At 40.9% G+C, this 22,877-nt stretch overlaps 1 protein-coding gene across 1 annotated transcript in view; it reads left to right on the top strand.

The window, feature by feature from the left end:
- Positions 1-22,877, top strand: part of LOC309672145 (uncharacterized protein C1orf21) — a 132,269-nt gene that overhangs the window by 96,779 nt on the left and 12,613 nt on the right. The window contains exon 4 of the mRNA XM_082483569.1: positions 18,863-18,939. Coding sequence (XP_082339695.1) covers positions 18,863-18,939 — 77 coding nt within the window. The remainder of the gene's footprint in view (positions 1-18,862; positions 18,940-22,877) is intronic.

Genomic DNA, 22,877 nt, shown 5'->3' with positions numbered 1-22,877 from the left:
CTGAGTTCACTTAAGGAAATAAAAGCGATGCAAACACAAAGCACTAAAATAATAGTCTTTTGTGTCTTGTTGGGTGACGATCCATGGCAGGATTTGTAATTCAGCTTTCTGCTGGAACCCTTTTGCAGAGCAATGGTCCAGCACCACTCACCCCACCCTCCAGTCCTCAGTGACCCCAAACTTGGTCCGGTTACTGGTGAGAATGTATCAGATCTGCTTTGCGTTTACAAATGATGACAGATTAATTTGGAAAGACAGATTACAAACATGCATCATGGCCATAGTCTGAGTCCTGTAAAAGTGATGTGTGGTTGGTGCAGAATGATAAAAATTCGTATCAAGGGAACAGCTTAATTAACTATTCTTGATTAAAGTAGTACAGTATGTGAATTTAATAGCTTGTCTTCAAAAGCAGAATGTGAAATTGCTTATTACTTTGGTGTATCTTGCTGGCAAATTGTGAGCTGCCAGAGGTTCTTCATGATTAATTGAGTTTAGAGGAACTTAACACTGGGGTGGGAGATACCAAATAATTATCTGCTCTTGCTTCAAGCTCATTGCCTCATGTGAATAAAGTTGTCAAGAACAAAGTCATGGGAGTGGACTAGGGATAGGTTCGATAGCTGTCAGGAACAGGAAGGCGTATGTGGATTGTGAATTGAATACCACCTTCAGAATGCTTGGCAGTGAAATAGTTAACAGCATTGCCATTCAAACTTCCACATTAATGGTTGATGTGTGTATGTCATCATGGGTGTTGGGGTCCTTGTAGGTGTGGAGAACAGTTTACTTCACAGCAGTTTTACGTTTTTGAAGTTTATCGTGTCTCACTCCTGTCATCTTTAGGCTGAGCAACTCTGGATCATGCAATGTTTTCTCAATGATCATGTCTTGTGGAGCTCCAGTTGTTCTTGTGGTTCTCAGAGACCTTCTCAGTGCATGTAGCTGAAGCGGGTCACATGTTCTGCAGCCCATTACACCTTTTACATACATCAGTATGATGCTTGTCCTTTTTACAAGAGCGTGATACTGATGGCTCGTGTCCAGCGTGCTTCTAGATTCTGTTCAGCAGAATTACTGCATAGGCTGATGTTTCCATTTTGTCTATATCCAGCTGATTATTCCTGCCTAAATGTAATAGCTAGCACTTGGGCCCTGTTTGAATAATCTTCTTTCAGTACATCTCTCCAAGTTGTCAGGATAACTTTGAATCCTGCAAAGTAGTGTTTCCTGGCTTGGTGCTCTCGGTGGTTTTGGAAAGAAGTTGTAATCTCCAATTCATGATTATTCGTCATCCCAGTCGCTAATGAAAATCCAGATACCAACAAAATCTTACTTGATACATTCCTCCAATTTAACAAAGTGCTGTTGCAAACTACCTTCTGTGTGGCTTCCCAACCAGCTTTGCACTTATCCTAGAGTGCTTTTGTGTTGTAGGTCAGACTTGATTTTCCTAACTTGTTTATGAAAATGCCAAGAGAGATAGTGACATTTCTTTCAGAATCAGTACCTCCAATATATTTACACTTGAACTCATCTGGAAAACATTCCTCATTTCAATCAGAGACAGTTTTCAGGGCGTGTTTTCACTGTAAATAGGTAAATGTGCTATTTGGATGGGTGAGCGTTGCTGCTTCTTCAAAGTAAGGTGGGTGAAAAACATGATCTTAGAGCAGCTATCCTGGTTTTGAGACTGGGCATCTGCACACCTGTGACTGATCCAAGATGAAGAATTTGGTTTTGCTCCTAATTTTTCCTGATCCAAGATGAAGAATTAGAGTTTATTCCTAATTTTTTTCCTAATTTCTTACGATTGTACACGGGATCTTACATTGACTAGAATTAGTGAAAGTCCAAGTCCTCAATAAAAGAGCGAAGAGGTATGGTGTCTTTGGGAGATACTTATTCTTCCTGGTACCCTTCTACTGGGAGCAGGACTTGCTGAAACAGGTAGGTTTGCTGACATGAATAGGACCATCTGACTGAAGATATTGTACCCTACAGTAAGTAAATATAAAGCCCAAACTTCTTAAGGGCATGTCTGTGTCAACACATTTTTCTTGGAGATATATGTACTGGAGAAGCTGCCTCTGCAGTTACACCTAATTGTAAGACACCATTGTTTTGTATTTTATGAGTGCTTTGAAAAAATTAGCAAAATCCATTAATACTGTGGTTGGTGAACTCATCTGAAATTGCCTGACGACACTGTTATTTATACACAGTGGAAAAATCGATAAATTTAATCCAAGGTAAAACTGTCTGGCTCTCTAAAGGAGAAAGCTGCCTCGGTTGCCGCGGACTGGAAATCATTGCCTCATGCTAATTGAATAACATCCAGCAGTTGTGTGGCTGAATCTTCCAGACTAATTTGACTCACAGGGACTGAGTATCTAAATGAAGTGTATTTGTCATGCTGCAGTCCTACAGGATTAAGAGCACTTGGATTCATTTGATCTGATGCATTCCAACAATATTAAATAAGTCCATTTTTTATTGTCCTTTGCACCTTGTATTTTTCCTGGCTGTGGAAGTCCAGCATCTTACTTTTTTGAAACTGAGCTGTGATATGATAAATATTTCTGGCCAGTATTTCTAGCTCTGGCAGGGCTTGAAGAATTCTTGGCTGGCTTTTACAGTAGGCTGATAGCTTAGACCAAATATAACAAGAGGCAGAGTATAGCGCATAGAATTAAATCATGTTACTTGTTATTATAATATTTTTCTTGTCTTGAAATTATTCACTGTATTTTGAGTTTTGTGATAAATAGTCATTTTAAAATGTTTTAATCAATACTTAGATGTTAAATAATTTTGAACAAAACGTCTGAAAGATCCTTTTGTCTTTCAACAAGATAATTACACTGTGAAATTTGCTTTCATAATTCATTTGGGAAGTCCAGTTCATTGAACGTTTGGGAGGTAGGACTTACTCCTGATGTCTGTGGTTTCTCCTCTGGAACCTTCTTTGCAGCCACATCAGTGGGCACTATTTATAATCACGCAAAGACAGAAGTTTCAAAGTCTTTGCAAAGGTACCTTATGGGTAGGAGAAAAGGGAAGAAGGCTATCATGTGGATGAAAAGCCATGAATCAACCACATAGACACATCTTTGTTCCTGCTTACCGTCGCATTCATATATAAGTAAATAAAGGCTGACAAGGTAAGAGTAGGAACAGAGGAGGATAACTAATGGTGCACAACTCTCCAAAGAGGTGAGCTTTGAGGTGGAAACTGAGAGAGGGGGAAAGTTTTCTCCCTAGTGCTTTGGCTTTGGCATGTGACAGGCTGGACAGCCATTTGAATCAACTGATGTGAATGAACCTTGCAAAAAAGACTTAAAGTTTTATTTTCAGGCATATCAGTGAGTTAATAGGACTCCTTTCAGGGCCAGACAAGTCCTAGTCCTGGCAGAAGGAGCATACTGGCAGAAGTGCATGGTTGGGACCCTTTTAGTGGCAGACCTCAGTCAAACGGCCATAAACTGACAGTGAAACTTCATTCTTAATGAGAGAGGGACCTACCAAGAGGTAAATAAATACCCTTTGATATTGAAAAATATTTTCTGAACATATATTGTGTTATTAATGTTGACCATAGTTTCTGATTGGTCCAGGAGGGCATGTGCTGAATGTCCATGAAGGTGGCTGTGCAGCTCCCGTGAGTCCCTTCGGGGATCTGGGAGACCAGGAGCTGCCCTCCCAACAAGCTTGCAGTGTGGCTAATATTAATTGAAAGTGATTTTAAGCTCTGGGAATTTGGGACTTAACTCTGAATTTGAGGATTAGGAGGAGACCACCTACCTAATCATTGAAGTGTTTGTCTTTCCCACATAAGCCTTGATAACATCCCAACCGTTCTCTGCACCTGCTGGCCAGTTAGTGACTTGCCAGTGACTTGGGGGAAATAGCTGTGCACCAGCTAGGTCTGACGTTGGTATAATCACAGATGGCTCACTTGGTGCTGTATGAGCAGCAGAAAAGTATGTGGATGTGCTGGGGAAGAGAGAACATGGGCACAGGAGCTCACAGGCTTGATGCAGATACCTGTAGGCAATGCACAGCGAGGCCATTGTGTTTGCTGAGGCAAAGGAGCAAGCCCTATACATAGTAACAGAAAGGCTTTAATGGTCCTAGAACATTAATAAGATGGTGCAGTGTTACTACCTGCTTATTTATAGCTGCAAGTTTAGGGTGATGTATGACTGCCCATGTTTTGCTTGGAAGAAATGAGTAGAGGAGTCTTGGCTGAAAGGAGTGTATTTCCTTCTGCTCATTACACTCAGTTGATCGCTGCTGGTTTAAGAGAGGTTTAAACATCATAAAATCATAGAATAGTTTGGGTTGGAAGGGACCTTTAAAGGTCATCTAGTCCAACCCCCTTGCAATAAGTAGGGACTTCTTCAACTAGATCAGGTTCCTCAGAGCCCCGTCCAACCTGACCTTGAATGTTTCCAGGGATGGGGCATCTACCACCTCTCCGGGCAACCTCTTCCAGTGTTTCACCACCCTCATTGTAAAAAATTTCCTCCTTATGTCTAGTCTAAATCTTCCCTCTTTTAGTTTAAAGCCATTACCCCTTGTCCTATCACAACAGGCCCTGCTAAAAAGTTTTTCCCAATCTTTCTTACAAGCTCCCTTTAAGTACTGGCAGGCCGCAATGAGGTCTCCTGGGAGCCTTCTCTTCTCCAGGCTGAACAACTCCAACAACTGTTTCAGCCTGTCCTCATAGGAGAGGTGTTCCATGTGTTCCCCCATCTACTGTTTGCCCTTCCTTTCTCCAGTGGAGGTTATCTTATCAATTCTACCTATATGTGACACAGGTTTCTTGAGCTGGCTTCCATGCTGTTCCCACGGCTGGTTGTTTGCCCTTCTTCCCCATTGGCTTTCTTTCCCTGCATGCCTTACCCAGCTGTTTTAAACATACGTAGCAGCGTCACAAAGAGTCCTTCCAGCATAAAGTCATTCATTGTCATCATGATGTTTAATAGCTGCAAAATTAGTCTTCAGCACGTGTGGTCTTCTGCTGGAAGAGTTGTGATTCCTGTCATTCAGGAGAGCTGCATTACCAGTATATGCACCATTGACCTAAGGGGTATTTAGGCACCTCTATGAGATGAAACAGGCCCTTAAGTGCTTTGCAGATTCAGGAGCAAAGTGTGCCCTGGTTGAAGTTTGCATCAGGAAAACTGTTAACAATGAATTTAAGTGCATGGTTATTTAGGGACGTGCTTCATCATGTCCTGTCCTGTAGCCTCAGTGATGTAGGAGGCTGTGCTTTTCATGAAAAGTCAGGGAATGACAGCAGTTCTGCATTTCACTGGTAGGGAAAAAAGTGATCCTGGCATGCAGTTCATGCCTCAGTTTGTTTCAAAACTGCTTTTACAACCCTTCAGGTTGAGAAGTTTTGGGTAAGTGTTGTCAGATTTGGCTGCTAAAGCACCAAGCACAGTATTTCCAGTTGCCTTCGTAAAAGTTATACAATCTGTTTGTTGGTGTTCCTGATAGAGTTGGTAAGTCTGCTTGAAGGTCAGGTGTGCTCCTTGCTAGGTCTTGATGTTCTGAGTCTTGCTAGGTCTTTAATCTGGTTTTAACAGTTTACAAAAAGCAGGCTAGAGAAAGGCCAAGGCAGGAACAAATATCATGGGTCTCTGCTATGGGTTGTTCAAAAGTGACAGTTTTGACAGAACAAAAGCCCTAATGTGGTCTTTGGCTGAACATAGGTGTAGGATCTGCAGAGAGCCTCGATCGCCATGTCTCTGCTGCTCTTTGTTTTGCCAGAGGGGTGAACAAGTGAGAAATATTAATCACAACTTTCTGATTTTTATTTCAAAATAGATTTTATTTGTTAAGGTTCTTAGTAGCAATCAGGGAAGATTCTTGGCCTGTTGCAGCTGCTGTGTTTTTATATGGCTCATAGTGTTATAAAAAGGCAGAGGGATTATGGGGCTTTGGTGACTTTAATAAAATCTATTTTTGCTGTTAGGATCATTGATGTGGTATATGGTTTGAATTAAAGTTCTCATTATCACATTAAGATTAAACAAGGAGTTAATTAAGTGTAGGGAAGTAATTGAATGCTAATACTGCAACGCTGCAGTGAAAAATGAGACAGTATTTCTCTACTAAACTCCAGTTTTCTCCTCATTGTAAGTACCGTGCCTATGAATGTGCATCAAAGTATGTTTCTGACTCAGGCAGAAAGCTTTTATGTTTGGCAGTGCTGCAGCTCTTGGTAGTAACATGCCAGTCCATCGTTGTCAGAACGTTCCTGTGATGGGACAACCCTATTAAATTTTAGAGATGCTTTTCTTATCTTTGCACTCACCTGACTTGACAAGAAAATAGAGTGTGTGTTAAAACTTGGCGTCTGGAAATGTCTGGAAATCAACTAGCAGACTTGAAAGCTGGTTTTGATTAGAAATAGCAAAATTGAAATGACTTAAGAATGCCGGTTTTGCTTGTTGCGTGTGTGTTTTGTTAATTTTAGGAAGACCTGTTGGACTGAGTCATGGAACATGCAGATAATTTACTTTTTGATAATTCTCTTAGCACCAAATACTTATTTTATTAAATAATCCAAGATCTGAGGCAGGAAGAGAGATCATCCCCACCAGCTTTTTGGCTTGAAAGAGATCTGGAGTACAGTACCGCAAATTTTATGTACCCATTAGAGAAGTTGAGCTCAGATTATTTCTCTTTCAGCATTTATTTACCTTGGGTTTTTTGAAGTATGAATGCAGAGTGTACAGATGTCCCCAGTATATGTGGTAATAAAACTTTTAAGATATTTCAATGGCGCACTGTGATTTACAGTAACAAAATGAATACATTCAGAGAGGGCTTGCAGAAGTCGGAGAGATTTGAACTGGAGCTGCCTCTGGTTTTGAAGGAGCTGGGCGCTCTCATCCCCAAATACGTGATCTAACCTGCTTTACAAAATAAATGTACTTTCCTTTTTTTAGGGAAATTTCAACAGTAAAATATTTGGTAGAGCTCCGTGCAGCTTGCTTCCGAGTGTCAGATAGGGCTGCTGCAGGCAGAGAAATGCCATTTATGAATACAGTAGGTTAGTCTCACTGATTTGAGATACCGCATTGAAAACGGGAGCTTCTTTTGCTCTTAAATACGGCAATACATGTGATACATCCTGACTTCAGTGAGGCTTTAAATACTGTGACCAAAATTGGAAGCATGCTCTGTAGGAAAGATGTAGGCAGATGGCAAAGAGCCCAAAGGGGAGTGACAAGAATAGGAGGTTTAGCAAACGTAAGCTGTAATGGAAGATGGAAGGAATTGATTTGTTTAGCCTAAAAATACAGAAGGAAACGCAAGTCACCCAATATATATAAAAGGTTGCTTTAAAAGGCATGACAATCAGTGTTTCTCCGTGACCGCAGAGAGATGCAAGAAGACATCAGGCAAGAATTTAAGCTGGGTAGTAAGATAAATGTTTCAACTTTTAGAGAAGCAGCAAAATGAAAGACAGGCTGTTGAGAAAACCTGCAGGATGGGAGTTTGGAGAACAGGTTAGACAGAAATCTGTTGAAGTGGTTTGGATACATGCCCTCAGGTCATGCAATTAGGAAGATATTTCAAAATATCACCTTTAGCGGTGGTTGATACCATCTGAAGTTTTCAGGATACTAATCTTGTAGAGTTTCATGATGCTATTTCACATTCTTATCAAGGAGCCATTGAAATGTTGTGGGTGAGTGAAGGATCCATCCCTGGCCAGCCTGATCTTCCACAGCGTCCAAGACCTCCTCTTTTGCTGCCAGTCCCTACCAAGGGAGAAGATGCTGTATCCCGATGTTGGCCTGCCTCATGGCCATGCTGCTGCTGGGACGGATGCACAGCAGCCATGCTCAGCTGGCACTCATATTTTCCTGGAGGTTTCCTGCTTTGTGCTAAAGGAAGGCAGAGCTCATTTTGAGTCTTTTCCATGTCTTCTCCACCTACGAAGAGCATTTTTGGGAAGAGGTGATGCAGAAGGTGGCATGATAGACACATTAAAATCAGAGTGCACAGTAAAAGTCATGTCAGGCACACAGTCATTTTGGGACTCTTAAATATTAGACATCTTAAATGTTGGGCGTCACTATTTCCAGGCCTGTAATTGGATTTTAAGCTAGTTCTTCACCCAGTGTTGGCTTGAATATCTCCCTCTAATCTACAGCATCTCGAGCATCCAAAGCTATTTTTATACATCCTTGATGGAATATATTCACTTATTGGTGCCTCTTTTTGCTAACACTGAGCAGACAGGCTTATTTGTCTGCTCTTTTTCCAAGGAAACTTAGAGGAGATAAACACTTAAAAACCTAGCCTCCATTACTGATTTAAATGGCTTATAAAATCTTTAAACCATTTATGATTGTCTTTCAGTCTGATGTATATCATACCTACTCTCAGTATTGCTCTCAGTCGAGTTTGTTTGGAGAATCCAGACAATATCCACGCTTATATATCTGAGGACTGGAAGCTCAGTAAGTGAGCAGGCTGCTATATTCTTTGTGAAATAATGATTATTTTTTCTACCATTCAAAAGTAACAGCTAACCAAAACAATGAAAAGACAGTACAAGATACATAAATCAGATTTAAGGCTCCTCCTGCAGTCATAATGCTTCTCGTGTGTCATAGTACATATGTCATATTTAATAATATTCAAATTATTATGTCCTTTTAAATGTACATTTTACCCATGCTCACTGAAATTTGCCATGTAGCAAGAACTATAACTTCATTCTCTCGGGTCTTAAATCTTATGCCTTCTGCAAATTTGAGAATTAATGCCAATAAAACAGACATTGAGAAAAGCAAAATACAGACATCAAAAATATCTTCCAAGCAATGGCATTTACATAATTGCAGTCTACCAAAAATCTAAAAATTTGAGCCTTGGACAGTTCTGGGAGAATGAGAGCTTATTGTAAGTAATTCTTGCTGTTTTGAAACATGAATTAATATGTTTTTTTTTTCCCCTTCATCAGCCTCACAGCTCCGCAAGTGGGAAGTGCAGTTAGCCAACAGTGTCCATCTGCATGAGCATACCACGTGCAGTGTATGATATTCCACATGTTTGGAGGTGTTTCCCATGATGTCAGCCTGTGGGAACTGGAAACATATTGTGGGAGTAATGGGTGTGAGAATGCCTGCGTGTTAGTGGGACGCATGGAGATATTTGTTGTATTTATGCCGTTGCTTTGTACATGAGACTCATCCCTATAGGCTGTGAATGCCCAAAACTTTCCTGCTGCAAATATGTTTGTATTGATGTGTTGCACTGCTCTCAGTTTTCTGTCATCTCACTTCTCAGGATTGTCTCGATCAAAATGTCATGCTACCATTTTATTCTGTTTACATTTGGCTTAACTGTGTCTTTTCATTTGCACCATATCTTCTAATTCGTTCTGTTTTTCCTCTTCTCTTAGTTATAAACAACAAACCCAGAAGGACTTTTTCTTTCACTGCTTTCCTTTGTTATTCCATCCTTTGTAAACCTCAGGTTTGAACAAGAAGGAAAAAGTATCTTGTGTGTATCCTGTAAAGTCTCCTGTTAAGACTGGGTTATTGGGACACTCTCATCTTAACACCCAGGAGGATCTCAGTGCACTTCATGGAACTGCTGGGATGTAATAAGAAATGTGTAATAGACATAGTCTACTCAAACCTGCACTTTGCAGATAAAAACCAGCAACCAGTATAACTGCAGACTTTACAAGAGAAGACACCATCAACGTGCTGTTGTTTTGCAGATGGAGGGAACCAAGTGTTATTTTTAATGCCTCCTCAAAGTGGCTGTTTGATGGTCACCATCTTTTCAATTAGCCTGGCCTAAAATGTAATCCAGATCTTATTAATAAGGCAGTGAGGTAGCATATGCACACATGGGGACATTCAGATCTGTGTTTGTTATCAGTCTTGGTTGGTTTTGACGATGCAGGAAGATCTCAGGAGGCTTCACTTGCGTGTACCCGATGTAGAGGCATGTCTCAGGGAATTGATTTTCCAAAGGGCAGGTGTAGAGCATGTTCCAAAAGCCAGCTGAAAAAGTTCAGTTTTACTTTTAGAAAACCAGCATTCCAAAAATCACTACAGTTGCTGAAATTTTAGGCCCAGCTATTTAAAAAAACACTAAACAGGGCACATCTTGTTCTCTAGATATATTCTCTGGTATATGTCTGAAGGGCATAAAGCTCTTCAAAACCATCCCAAGAAAAAGCTCTGCAGAAATTGTAGCACCAATAACCTGCTTGCCATTCCAGCAAAGTGCCTTCTTGAAGTGAAAACTAATGGATGCATGCTGTGCTGCTGATGGGCTGCATAGTGCACCAAGTTACTCTTCAGACAGTCTACACCATTTATTCCTGGCTATAAATGTTTTACAGACTTCATGCAATACTGTTGTTTCATGCTTAATGCCAGCTCTTTCCATGTTATTACACTTGGTGGAAAGCTGCCTTCGGGAGACACGCACGAAAAACTTGAGAGCATGAGTAATACATACATTTGCTATAAATAACTATTTCTGTAAAAGCTTGTTAGAGAGAGGATAAATGATGACACAGGCTTAATAAGCACAAAGTTAAGTCTTGAGCCAGGTTTTGTTATCCAGGGTGGCTGTACAATCCAGAAGAGCAACACACCTGCAAAAGATAAAGGTTTGTTGTGCTTTTCGTTGCCAAGTGCCCTAAAACCTCTGGATTTTTTTCAAGAGTCAGTCCGGTCTTGTAAGTTGTCAGTAATGCAGTTTTTAACTTTTATCCATCTATTTTTTATTTGCTAGATAAAACTTTCAACCACTCTGATGTACCAAAGCCATTAAAGATCTGGTATCTTAATGAGAGTTGTAGAGCAGGTCTCCTTTCTGCCCACAGCATTTTATTTGCAGTATTTCTGGGTAACTTTCAATGTAAGCAAGTATTTTTCATGCCCTCAAGCAATCCCATGTCACCTTAATTTCTGGTGTCTATAACTGTAAGGGACAGTTTTCAGCCTCTTGCAAAGTTGTTTTTAGAGGGATGTTCCTCAACTTCATTTTGCAAATCGCTTCCCACTGGAAATCGTGCAGAACCTGCATTTCACAGGGAATGAGAACGTGAGCAGAATGGGAAGCAGAGGGTTTTATTGCGTGGATAAGTAAGACTTCTCCTGAAGGAGCAAGATAATTTCACATTTGAAATGAAACTTCATTCAGAGCCACTTGTTTTGGCTTCATTTATGTCTGTGATGTTCATTTTCTTATCCTGGCTGACCTTTTGGAGTTCCACGGAGGCTGAAGGAACCAGAAAAGCCTGATGTTTAGGGCAGTATAAACCTTGTATTTCAGAATGAAGGCATTTTTCAAGTGATGCCACTTCTCATTTTCTGTAGGAGACACCTTGAAGTTTAGCAATCAACAAAGAACTTTGAGATAGAAATAAACATTTTTTTGGACCTTGGTGTCACAAGGTATAATATAGAGGGAGAGGATTCAAATATCTAATCCCTGTGAAGGGGTGATACAACTGCAGAGCTGTGACCAAGGTGCAGGTGAGAGTTTCCCTAGAGGATTTATTGGTTGTACTTATTTATCGTTTATGTTCCTTGTTTATAATTGCATCTGTTTACCTGCCTTAATATCTCATCTTCGTGACAGCTGCTCCCATGGCTAAATTTCACTTCATCTACAGCTTTCCTGGTATTTGGTAACTTCACAGAATTAATTGGAATTACCATAACCAATTAGTCTAGACTTTCTAATATTGACTGGGAGGGAGAAGGAGTTGAAAAGCTGTTGTGGAAGTTAAAAAAAATTGTAGATACTAGGTGTAGTAAATATTAATGCCCTCTGAAAACCCTTTAGTGGTGGGAATTACACACACACACACCCACACCCACACCCACACCCACACACACCCACCCACCCACCCACCCACCCCCCGGCTATTTAATGACATTCTTTGTCAAAGCTCGAAGACTTTGGCTGAGGGTGAACTATATTTAGATACTGCAAAAGTCCTGCAGCCTTCTCCAGAGGGAGCTTTTTCTTCTTTTTTTTTCCAGCTTTATACTTCTGTTGGATTTTTTTTTTTTTCAGATTTTTCAGATATTTTGAGATGCTGCAGCTTGAGTTGAGTATAATGGATACATTAGATGTTCTTTTAATAATTCCCTCCCCCCCCCCCCCCCCCGAGTTTTTAACAACTCAAAGGCATTTTAAAAAGCAACTAGAAATTAGTTACTGCGCAAGTTCATCTTTCTTTCAGCCAAATATGCAAATAGCTGATCCAAGAAAAAAAAAGCAGGCCAGGTGGCAACCGGAACAGAAAGAAGCAGGTAACCTCAGATTAGATGTCCCTGGAGAGGGGAGATCAATATTGGAGAACCAGCGGGGCAAGAACTGAAATGGGGCCAAACCTGCAGACACGAGCAAGTTTGTTACCCTGCCTCCAGCCAGTGCTGCACTCTGCGAGGGGGTTGTTTGCTTACTCTCTTGGAGGAGTAAATTAGGCTCCGTTTAAACTGCTCTTGAGTTTGTAGCATGTTGTCAGCTAGTACCTATTTTCTTTTTCTTGGTCTCCAAATTCACCCAGTTCCTTGTAATCCACACTGCTCTGTAGCATCATACTGTTCTTCTCACTCGCACTTGCCCTGAATTTCTATGTTGGCTTCTTTAGTGGATTATCTATGTCTGGTGAAGGATCTCCATGGTTGTATTTATATTGTACAGGCACAACAAGCATTTCTCTTTTGTGTTTTGAAGGCCTGGCTGACAGGCACCTTGCACTCAATTGAAAGACTCCTCTTGACTTTAAGCCAGGTCTTGCTGAGCAAGATGCATAGGTGTATGCATGCATGTATGTATCACTGGTATATAAACACTAAAAGCAGCATTGTCTGATTTCTCAGATTGCAGTATATGGATGCCTTTCTGGTGGGCTGTAGAAAGCTGCTCAGGATTTGCACCTTTCTCTTTTTTTACCTATTTTTATCTAAATTTGAGTAATTTTTCTTCTTTCATTTTTTTTTTTTTTTTTGTGCTCTCAAAATCCTGCTCTTCCATATTGCGTTTGAGGAGCTGGATTTGCTAAAGCAAAATTTCCCATAATAGCCGGGAAGGAGGAGCTCCATTAAGCATCTTGTTTCAGGATGAAGCCTGCCCTCTGGAACAAATTTGAGAAAACCATGGACCTCTGATGAAAGAACGGGACTTTTCTCTGCCAAACCTGGGTTATACTCCTGGCGTCAGTGCAGACTCACTGTGTGATGTTGGCTGGGTTTGCAGAAACTGATTTTTTTCCTAAATAAATGACAGGCAGTGTGTCTGCTTCTACCTTCCCTTTGAATGCCTGAATGGCCACAATTTGGGCGTGAAGTCTTCAGGCTTCAATCTCTCTGACTGTTACTTGGGGATAAAACTCAACAAACCTACTCAGTTTTTTTTTTCTCCAGTGTCTGATTTATTAAGAAAGATACTTCATCACAGAATTACAGACTGGTTGAGATCAGAAGGGACCTCTGGAGGTCATCTGGTCCAACCCCCCTGCTCAAGCAGTGCCAGCTAGAGCGGCCTGCCCAGGACTAGTCCAGACAACTTATAGACATCTCCAAGGATGGAGATATTTATCTGGGGATAGCATCATGGGCTTCATGCTTAGTTGAGGAAAGTTTGTCCTGATACAGCAATAATATTTATTAAAATATTCCATTTAAGACTCAGATTTTATTATGAAACAGGACCTCAAGCTTCATTCAAATCCGCAAATACCAGCCATGTTTTCAAATCTTCATTCTGAAGACCAATGTGCTCCAGGAGGCAGGACGGCAGCACTTGGTCAAATGGACAGGCTGAACATTGTTGTTGCCTCAGGTGCCTCAGTTACAAGGTGCTCCTTAAAACTGTGCTCCCATGACGGATTGCAAACAACATTTTGTAGGAGCCCAGGGCAAGATGGGCATCAACAGTGGAGTGGTGCCAGCACCTGTTGACTTTGTATCACAGTTGTGTCTTCAGGAGTCTACGTGACTGCATCCACAGTTGCAGCCACCTAGGAGGTGTATTGGAGAGATCAGGGGAGTTTGTTCCAGTATTGGATTTTCTCATGACCATTGCTGATAGAAGAAAGACATTTTGGAAAGGTAGAAGGACCTTCTGATGTCTGTGATGATAACGTCTGTCTTAGGGTTCTTCTCACCGTGAGCATCTATTTCTTTGTCTCTCTTTGCATGTGTGCCATGAAGGTTAAATTGGTTACTAAGTCCTGGCTTTAGGGTCTGTTGTATATTGTGGAGCCGATGTGCATCTGGAGCACACTGTCCAGTGCTCAGTGTCTGCAAACCAAGCTCCTCTCCAGCCTCATTTCCAAAGCTCAGCCCATGCAGGCACCCACCTCCATCATCAGATGAGTCTGTGATTTTCATCATCCCTCATGCCATGCATAGGATCCCAAGAGGAGGAGAAGGAGGGCGGACTCTGCCTTAGCACTGTCCAATGTACACACTCCATACCATGCCCTGCCTCGTCACTGAGTGTGCCCTAGAGCCCCTTCTGGACAGTGCAACATGACTCATATACGCATTATGGCAGCTATAATATGATTCCTCTGATGAAATTGGATCCAAGAATAACTTTCTCTGACCAGCATCTGAGATTTTTCGATGCTCGATTTGCCCCTTTGTTATAAAATTACCCTAAATAACATTTTTAGGTGGTTTTGCTTCCAGGTAGCTAGAGAAAGAAGAAAGAGGCTCTCTTCCTGCCAAATGATAATACAAAAAAATAAATGCTCATCTATGTATAAAGCAAGAAAACTTGAGTAAAATCTCATAGGTCAGTACTTCCCCCAATTTCACCCTGATGCATCAAAACAGTCCATGTAAAATATTATTACCTGAGGCTGGTCCTCATTACTGAGGGACGTAAAAAATGCTGGGCTGGCATATTGAAATTTTACATCTCATCTTTTATGCCATTTCTAACTGATGCATTTCATTTCATTCTTTTCAAATATGATTTTTTTAAAAGAGTAGTTTATGGTATAAAGAGAAAATATGTACTTCGTCTTTCCCCTGAATTATTTTAACGATGAATTACATGGCTCCAGAAAGCAGTTTGAAAGGCACTCTGGGCTCCTTTGAAGAGAAGTGTCATCTTGATATAAATCAGGAATATTATTTTATAAATATTTGAATAGCTGTAGACTACCAATATTGAGTAAAAGGTGAACACTGTCTGGAGAAACCCTTGATGTTTCTATCAACTTCAATATATTTTAGTAGCAAATCTACAGAGACAAATTAATCTTAAAGTATACTAATTTGGGGGAAAGTGACACCTTCAAGCGTCAGTGGCTCCAAGATATTGTTACAAGTTGGATACTTCAGCCTTTTCCAAATTAAACAAAAAACAGCCTTGAAACTAAGAACCCTATTTTACTTACACTAAGTTCTACTGTTTTATGGGGGGAGTTCTCCGTTTGGTTGTGTATTTGCCTAATTATTGTAACTTTAGAGGAAAAACAATTAAAGACCAAAATGTGACTGTAAGTTAATGAAAATTAGCCATTAGATTAGGTAGTAGATTTGCTGCTATGATCTTTAATTGATTTCTTCCTGGCCGATTTAATCAATTAAAAAATGCATAAAATAATGCAGAGTCTCTTCAAAAAATGTGTTAGCACTTACAGAAGCATCTCTTAAAAATCAGCCCTTCTCTAGTAAGCCATGAGTGTTAAAAGAGTTGAGAAGAAGCACTATTAGCAGCTTACCTGAGTCCATCTGTGGCAGTCTTACAAAAAAGCAAAATACTTCAAATTAAGTTCACATGTCTCTAGAAGTGGGTTTGTAAGAGGGGAAGCATCAAGGGAAATGTTGACAGATATTTAATTATAATGGCAGTAGTGGCTGTTGCTGTGTTAATAGCATCTGGCAGCAGAGTCACCACCATCTGTTAATGCCCTGAAATTCTGATACAGTGCATCCTTTATGAAGGAATTAACAATAATTAACAAATCTATCAAATGAAATCACCTTGATTGGATGACAGCTTTACCTTGATAATGATTAATTGCAAAATAATGGGGAGTAAAATGTCCACTATTCACCTTTTTACTATAGACTAGCTAATGCCGCTATCCAAGTACAGCATCCTGGAGGGTTTACTTTTAAGCTCGTGGTGTGAGACATCATTTAGTGCATCTCCTTTAAATAATCCCAATAAGCAGAGCTAGATGAAAAACAAACTTGCATCTCAATTTCTGTTTGCAGCAGATTAGGATTCTAAAACCAGTTGCAGTTCTGTTGATGCATGGTAACTTATTTAATGTTAAATAAGGGAGAAAATGAGGTTAAACTGAGAAGTGACTCTTCAGCCAAAGTCAAGTCAGCCTGAAAGAGCAATCTGACTACGTTAAAGCATTTCGGCTTTCTTTGTAAGCTCAGTATTAGAATCCAAACTACTGACTTCTGATTAATCAGTTTGTCTTCAAAGTGATGGGAAAAAATATTCTATGTGTATTTGGAAGAATTATTTTTTAATATCTATTTTTATCAAAGCCAGTATTTTGGTCAGTGTAATGAAATTTCACTGCTGAAAATAATAGCTATAAACAAAGCAACGAGTCAATTCAAGGCCTAGTTGGGTTCTATTTTTCTCTTACCTCCTCTTTTTCTGTTCATTCCTGCTGAGCAACAGATGGAGAAGGTGGCATACTTTGATTAAATAGAAGAATTGTAAGTAATAGGTAATTGAGGTGTGTTAATTATTGGAAGCAATAGGAGGGAAAGAGTAAATTTTGGGATCTTGAAGTCAAATAAACTGGAATTTTTTTCTGTCTTCCTATGTGAGTCAGTTAATATTCTAAATATTGTTCTGGGACCCCCAGAGAGAAGGCAACGTATATTTCCCTTCTGTTTGTTCTATTTGTTCCTAAGTGACAGAAGTTTCTTTAGGTTGGGACTTGTGCTGATTCCAGCTACTGATAGAGCTGCACTGACGCCAAACCACAAGCGGAGGTGTGGAAAGCCGGGTTTGTATTGCCTTGATTTATCACAGCTCTCGATGCAGGAGCTGTAAATCAGAGGTTCCCTTCCCTTTTAAATGAGGCAATGGATTTGCAGCAGGTTTTTTGGTGGGGAAGAGTCTGTGTCTCCAGAGTAATGGTATGCAGAGACAGAAGATAGCCCAAATTCACCTTGTGTTGCAGTAGGTGAGCAGGAGGTGCTATGGTGGGTACAGAACATGCATACTGCTGGATCCTCCAGATGTGCCATCCCAGATGTGCAGTGCAGACCCGTTTCTGCCTCTGTGTTGTGGCAAACGAACTGGTGGAGCAGATTTGAGGATAAAGGCTCACCTGGTGCATGAGGTTGGGATTTAGCTGATTTCTTGGTTTGGTGTCTATCCCTCTCTTTTTATTTTTCTTGACAGTTGTATGACTATGTACGTGCACGTTCACCACACATGCAACATGCATGTACATAGTCATCCCCACTTAACACTGATAAAATTAGAAGATGCTTTGAAAGCAAGTGGTTTCATCTTCTGCTGCTTTGACTTGACATCATGGGATCATGGGCAGGCAGTGGCTGGTGGGATGTAACAAACATACAGAGATGTTTCTTAAGGCTTGCAAGAAAGGCTTGTTTCTCTCTCACTGTTATTTTCATGCAAGACAGTTTTCTGTTCAGGAGGATTAGAAGATGTGCATTAAGCAGTGTTAAAAATGCTGAGGCAGTTGATGTTTACAGCCCTTGTAGAATTATTCATTAAAATATTAACAGCTAGACAGCCTATTTTTAAAAAAAAATTCAATGACTTAGTAGCCCTCTTAAAAATCATGTTGTGTGATTCAGACATTCAAAGACTAAATAAGACAAAACAAAACCACCAAAATTATCCACAAAAGCACTAATTCTTGGGTTTACATTTCTTAAATTGTCATGGGCATGATGTGCCTAAGAAATTCAGACAGATTTGTGGAGCTGGTGAGCTGTAAGATTTGACTCAGCTCTCTCCCATCTGCACCAGCAGCTTTCCCTAACATGCAGCGCTGGGAAGATCTGGAAGGGGCCACATCCTTCTCCAGGTTTTTGCAGACAATAGATACATATGTGCACTAAACTTTGGTTTACAGAAGCTTTTGGCATGAGGACAAGATGTTACCTTGAAGTGCTGGCTCTCAACTAAACTCTTTCCTCTTCCCGTGCCTTTTTAAAGATATTTTTAATGGCTCTGGTCCTCTGTGGAGGGCATGGTTGAATTCTTGTCTATAAACATATTCTGGTTTGCTTCCTTGGACCCCTGTGTCCAATTTTCTGGCTGAGCTGGTCAAGTGTGCCATTGCTGCTCTTCATGCTGGCATGTTTAACGTATGCTTTCTCCCACATATGATTTTCCACATGATGCTCATGTTTCTCACCTCTGTTCTGAGCAAACCTACAGGTCTGGGGTGACTCTGGGGCTCTGCCTTTTCAATGCTTTGCCTTGCTCTGTTAAAAGTGCCAATTAATGTTTATCATCGATACGACTCTATGAGGAGCCAGCTGCAGCTGCACACCTCATTTTCCATGGACCACCGGAGACTTACTAGTCATCACGGTGTTTGATCACTACACGTCTGGGCTGGATTTCACCTGGTGACCTGGAGGCAATCCTGCAGGCCACTGAGCCCATGACATTTAAAAATTACCCACCCGGGGTCATTGCATCAATTGTATTGCCTTTAATTTTGTTTTTGATGAGCTTTTCTCATTGTACAGGTAGAAGAATCTTAACCCAGGAGAGTGTGACACTATGATGACAAATGCCTGTCGTGCTTTGTGTGTTTCATAAATACTGATGGTCTCTCTGTTGTGTGTTTTTTTGTGTGTTTCAGGAAAAAAGTGCCAGTTCAAATGTAAGACTTAAATCTAATAAAGAGATCCCAGGATTAGTACATCAACCCAGAACAAAGTAAGTTCAGTTTGGTTTTTTTTTTTAATTGTAATAAAAATAAACACAGGATTAAGTAGTATCTGTGAGATTCCAAATTTTCCCTAGAGAAAACCAGTTGGTGGTTCCAGCAGGCCTAAAACTGTACCCACTTTAAATAAAATAGGTAAGGTCACCTGTGTCTTGATACCAAAGACACAGCTGGGCAGCACTTGTGCCGGCGCCCCTGCAGCATCCTGTCATTTGCACGACTAAAATGCAGGATGAGAGATGCATCTTGCCATGTCTTACAGTAGTACCATACTGTGTTATTTCGCAGCTTTCTGTACAACTTGCATATACAATTTTGTTTATGTGTACTAGTGTTGTTAAAGACTATCGTTTAAGTTCCCAGGGAAGTTTTTGCTAGCTCTTGATTTAGGTTAGCAGCTATACTGCCTGTGATTAGGAATGGTAAAGTTCTCCTGTTTAAAACAGTCAATTTGTTTCTTAGAATGAGGGTTCTTGTGTAGCTGGGAGTTTCTCCATCCTTCAGTCGCAGTTCTGTGCTGTACCCTGGCTGACATCAGTCAGTGCTACATATGCCATGAAATATTTCACTCCTGTGACAGAGCTGATTATTGATATTAGTAACTTGTTTCTTATCTAAATCACTGTTACATTTTAATCACTAATTGGATTGAAAATAACAGATTACATGGAGCTGTATATCAGGTTCACAACAAAGAAGTGATAAAGCTTTGCTGTTGGATTTTTAACAATAGTAGAACTGCTGTTCTTTATGCTGTGCCTTCAGGGCACTTATTAACTCAAACTTGCTGCATACCAAGTGGATTGTACACGGTTTCAAGTCTGGAAACTTCAGTAATTTCCTAATGAACCAACAGTATAATTCAGCCTCCTTTCAAAAGCAAAAATCGAGCGCTTCGGATCTAATTGCAAAGAAGTTCATAGTAGGGAGTTGGAGGTAAAAGTCACCCTTCAGCAAAGCTGTAATTAATTATTGTGGCTTGGTCCTTCTCAGCAGGGTCAGATATGTATATAAGATGCTCTAACAGGAGGCTAATCAGCCTGGGCTAAAAAAGGGACATTTCTTTTGGTGGGTCATTTCTTCTGGTGTATCCAAGGCAGATGGATTGTGTGGAGTCAGGGTCTCCATCCTTTCATCAAAGTCCGATTTTAAAAGTCCTCACAGAAATCAGAACTGACCTTCATTCACCAAAAAGCCTAAAGATATTGCATTGGCAGGGGTAAATGTTTCTATCACAGTCCTGCAAAAATAAGGAAAGTTTTCGGAGAATTACAGAACATAACATTGGGTTGTTGAATAAAACCTCCACTATTTGCCCAAGCCTTTGCTGTTTACCCAGCTTACCATTGGATTTCTGTTTATAAAGTGGCTACATGTGTTTGAGTTGCTAATCACCAAGTCAGCAAATATCTGTTATCATGTGCAATTTTTTTTTAAGGTTTATCATCTGAAAACCATGACAATTCTGACTGCAGGGGGGGTTGGCATTATGAGGAAAGGGCTACTCAGCTAGAAGAGCAGAAATAAATCATTAGACACATCTTGTAGAATTGTTCTTGTAGAACAGGCGTTACTTCAAAACAAAATTGTAAGTTCATGTACAATGAAGGAGGTCTTAAAATGTCAGCTATAAAAGTAAAATTGAGGGCTCTTCCCTTTTGTAGGAGAATATAGATTTTTACGTCTAGAGCCCTGGGTCTACAAACAGTGTACGTAGGGAATCAGCAGTAGGTTTATGGGGGTCTTTGACAGAGGTAAAGGGGTTGGTCCTTCTTCTTCACACTGAGTGCTGGTACCTTCCGTACCTTGGTGGGGCTCCATCCTTGCACCCTGCCCTGACCAGATCAAGTGTGCTTCATCAAGTGTGTTGAGACGTGGTTATAACTCATGGAGTAACACAGCCTGAAGCACAAAATAAAAGTAGTAGTATTGTATACTGTTTTTACCCAGCTAAATCACAGACTTACAGAATGGTTTGGAATGGAAGGGACCTTTAAAGATCATCTAGTCCAACCTCCCTGCCATGGGCAGTGATATCTTTTACTAGATCAGGTTGCTCCAAGTCCCCTCCAGCCTGATCTTGAACACTTCTCATGATCCACAGCCCCTCTGGGCAACCTGCTGCAGTGTGTCACCACTGTTACTGTAAAAAGTTTCTTCCTTATGTCCAATCTAAATCTACCCTCTTTCAGTTTAACATCATTGCCCCTTGTCACTGTAGGCCTTAGTAAAAAGTCTCTCCCACTTTATATACTGAAAGGCCACAATAAAGTCTCCCCAGAGCCTTCTCTTGTCCGGACTGAACAACCCCAACTCTCTCAGCCTGTCTTCATAAGAGAGGTGCTCCAGCCCTCTGAACATTTTTGTGGCTTCTCCTGGACCCGCTCTAACAGCTCCATGTCTGTCTTGTGGTGGGGACCCCAGAGGTGGATGCAGTGGTCCAGGTGGGGTCTCACAAGAACGAAATAGAAGGGGAGCATCACGTCCCTTGCCCGGCTGGCCATGCTGCTTGCAATACAGCCCAGGACTCGATTGTCTTTCTGGGTTGCACATTACTGGCTCATGTCTGGTTTGTCTCCCACCAGTATCGCCAAGTCCTTCTCCACAGAGCTGCTCTCAATCTTTGTCACCCAATTTGTACTGATACTGGGGATAAAGATCCCATCTTTTGGTAATTTGTGTTTCATTGGCCTGCCATGAAACATCTAAAAATGCATTCTCATGCCTGCTGATGTGCTTCTTACAGGGAAAATTAAATCCACGTTTCTATTTGGGGAGAGCTTTTTCTTCTGGAGGCATACTCAAGAACTCTGCTTAGAATTTATGTTTTTCTGGCTCTTCCAGTTGTTCATTAACTCTGGTGGTTCCCCACCCTGCCATGGATTTTATAATTTTACACAGCTGCTCACAATCCACACTGTGTCAGGATTTCTCTGTGTGTGTGTGTGTTGCATCTCTAAATCATAGGGCAACTTTACTGCACAGCCAAACTTTCCTGAAGATCATGGCCTACAAGGATTTTAGGACCTCCTGTAGGACTTTTCACATATATGGCAACACGATATTCTTTTTTTTCCCCTTCCTTTAAGCTTCCTTACAAATTATAGTTCAGCTGAATCACTACAGTATCATCTCATTTTACTAAAACCCAGATCTATGATGTTACAAGGGCAAGAATATGTTTCTAGTGCTTACCCACCCAGAAATAGCTATAGTGCCCTAAAGACCCTCTCCGAGACACCTGAATATGCAGGTGACAGGATTGGTTGGCCCAAGGAAGCATTTTTTTCCCCATCTCAGGTGGAAGTGGGAACCTGAGGGACAGGCAGACAGCTGGGGACAAAAACTCCCACAGCCACTGAAAGGTGAATTGTTCTGTCTCCTGAATTACCAGCTTTAGGTTTTAATGCCACTTCTGAGATCTTCTCTTCTGAACTGAGCCTTCATTTATGTCCAGCATAAGCAAATCATTGTATACGTTCATCCTGATAGCAAGTGAAGTATGAATGCTGAGCTTTGTAGGAGGGTGCAGTGTGCTTTTGGGCACTTGGGCAAAGTATTAACGCATTACAGCTGAAAGGGTCATAGCGAGGAAGAGGAGTCAGGGGTGGGAACTCAGCAAGCTGAACCAGCTTTTAGTGTCGGAGAAAATCTCCAAGAGCCATGTGTCCTAACCATTTGGCCTCACTGTTAACACTGGCAGCAGTCTCACATCCTTCCTTTTTTGCATCTTTTTTTGTCCTGCATTGAGTCCCTGGCACTTTTCTCCAGCCCCACAATGGGGCCATGCATTCCTCCCTGCTGTGGGTCCAGAGGATGCTCCAGCTTCACCTTCCTGGAGGGATATTGCTATTTCAGGAAGGAGGCTCTTACCATCCCCTAGCATAAATGAAGCAGACACACCCCAAATTCTGCCTGCCATGCATCC

This window comes from Vanellus vanellus (genome assembly GCF_965231255.1).
Source record: "Vanellus vanellus genome assembly, chromosome: 5".
NCBI lineage: Eukaryota > Metazoa > Chordata > Aves > Charadriiformes > Charadriidae > Vanellus > Vanellus vanellus.
Note: the sequence above shows the minus strand (reverse complement) of the source record. Positions and strands in the feature narration are given on the sequence as shown.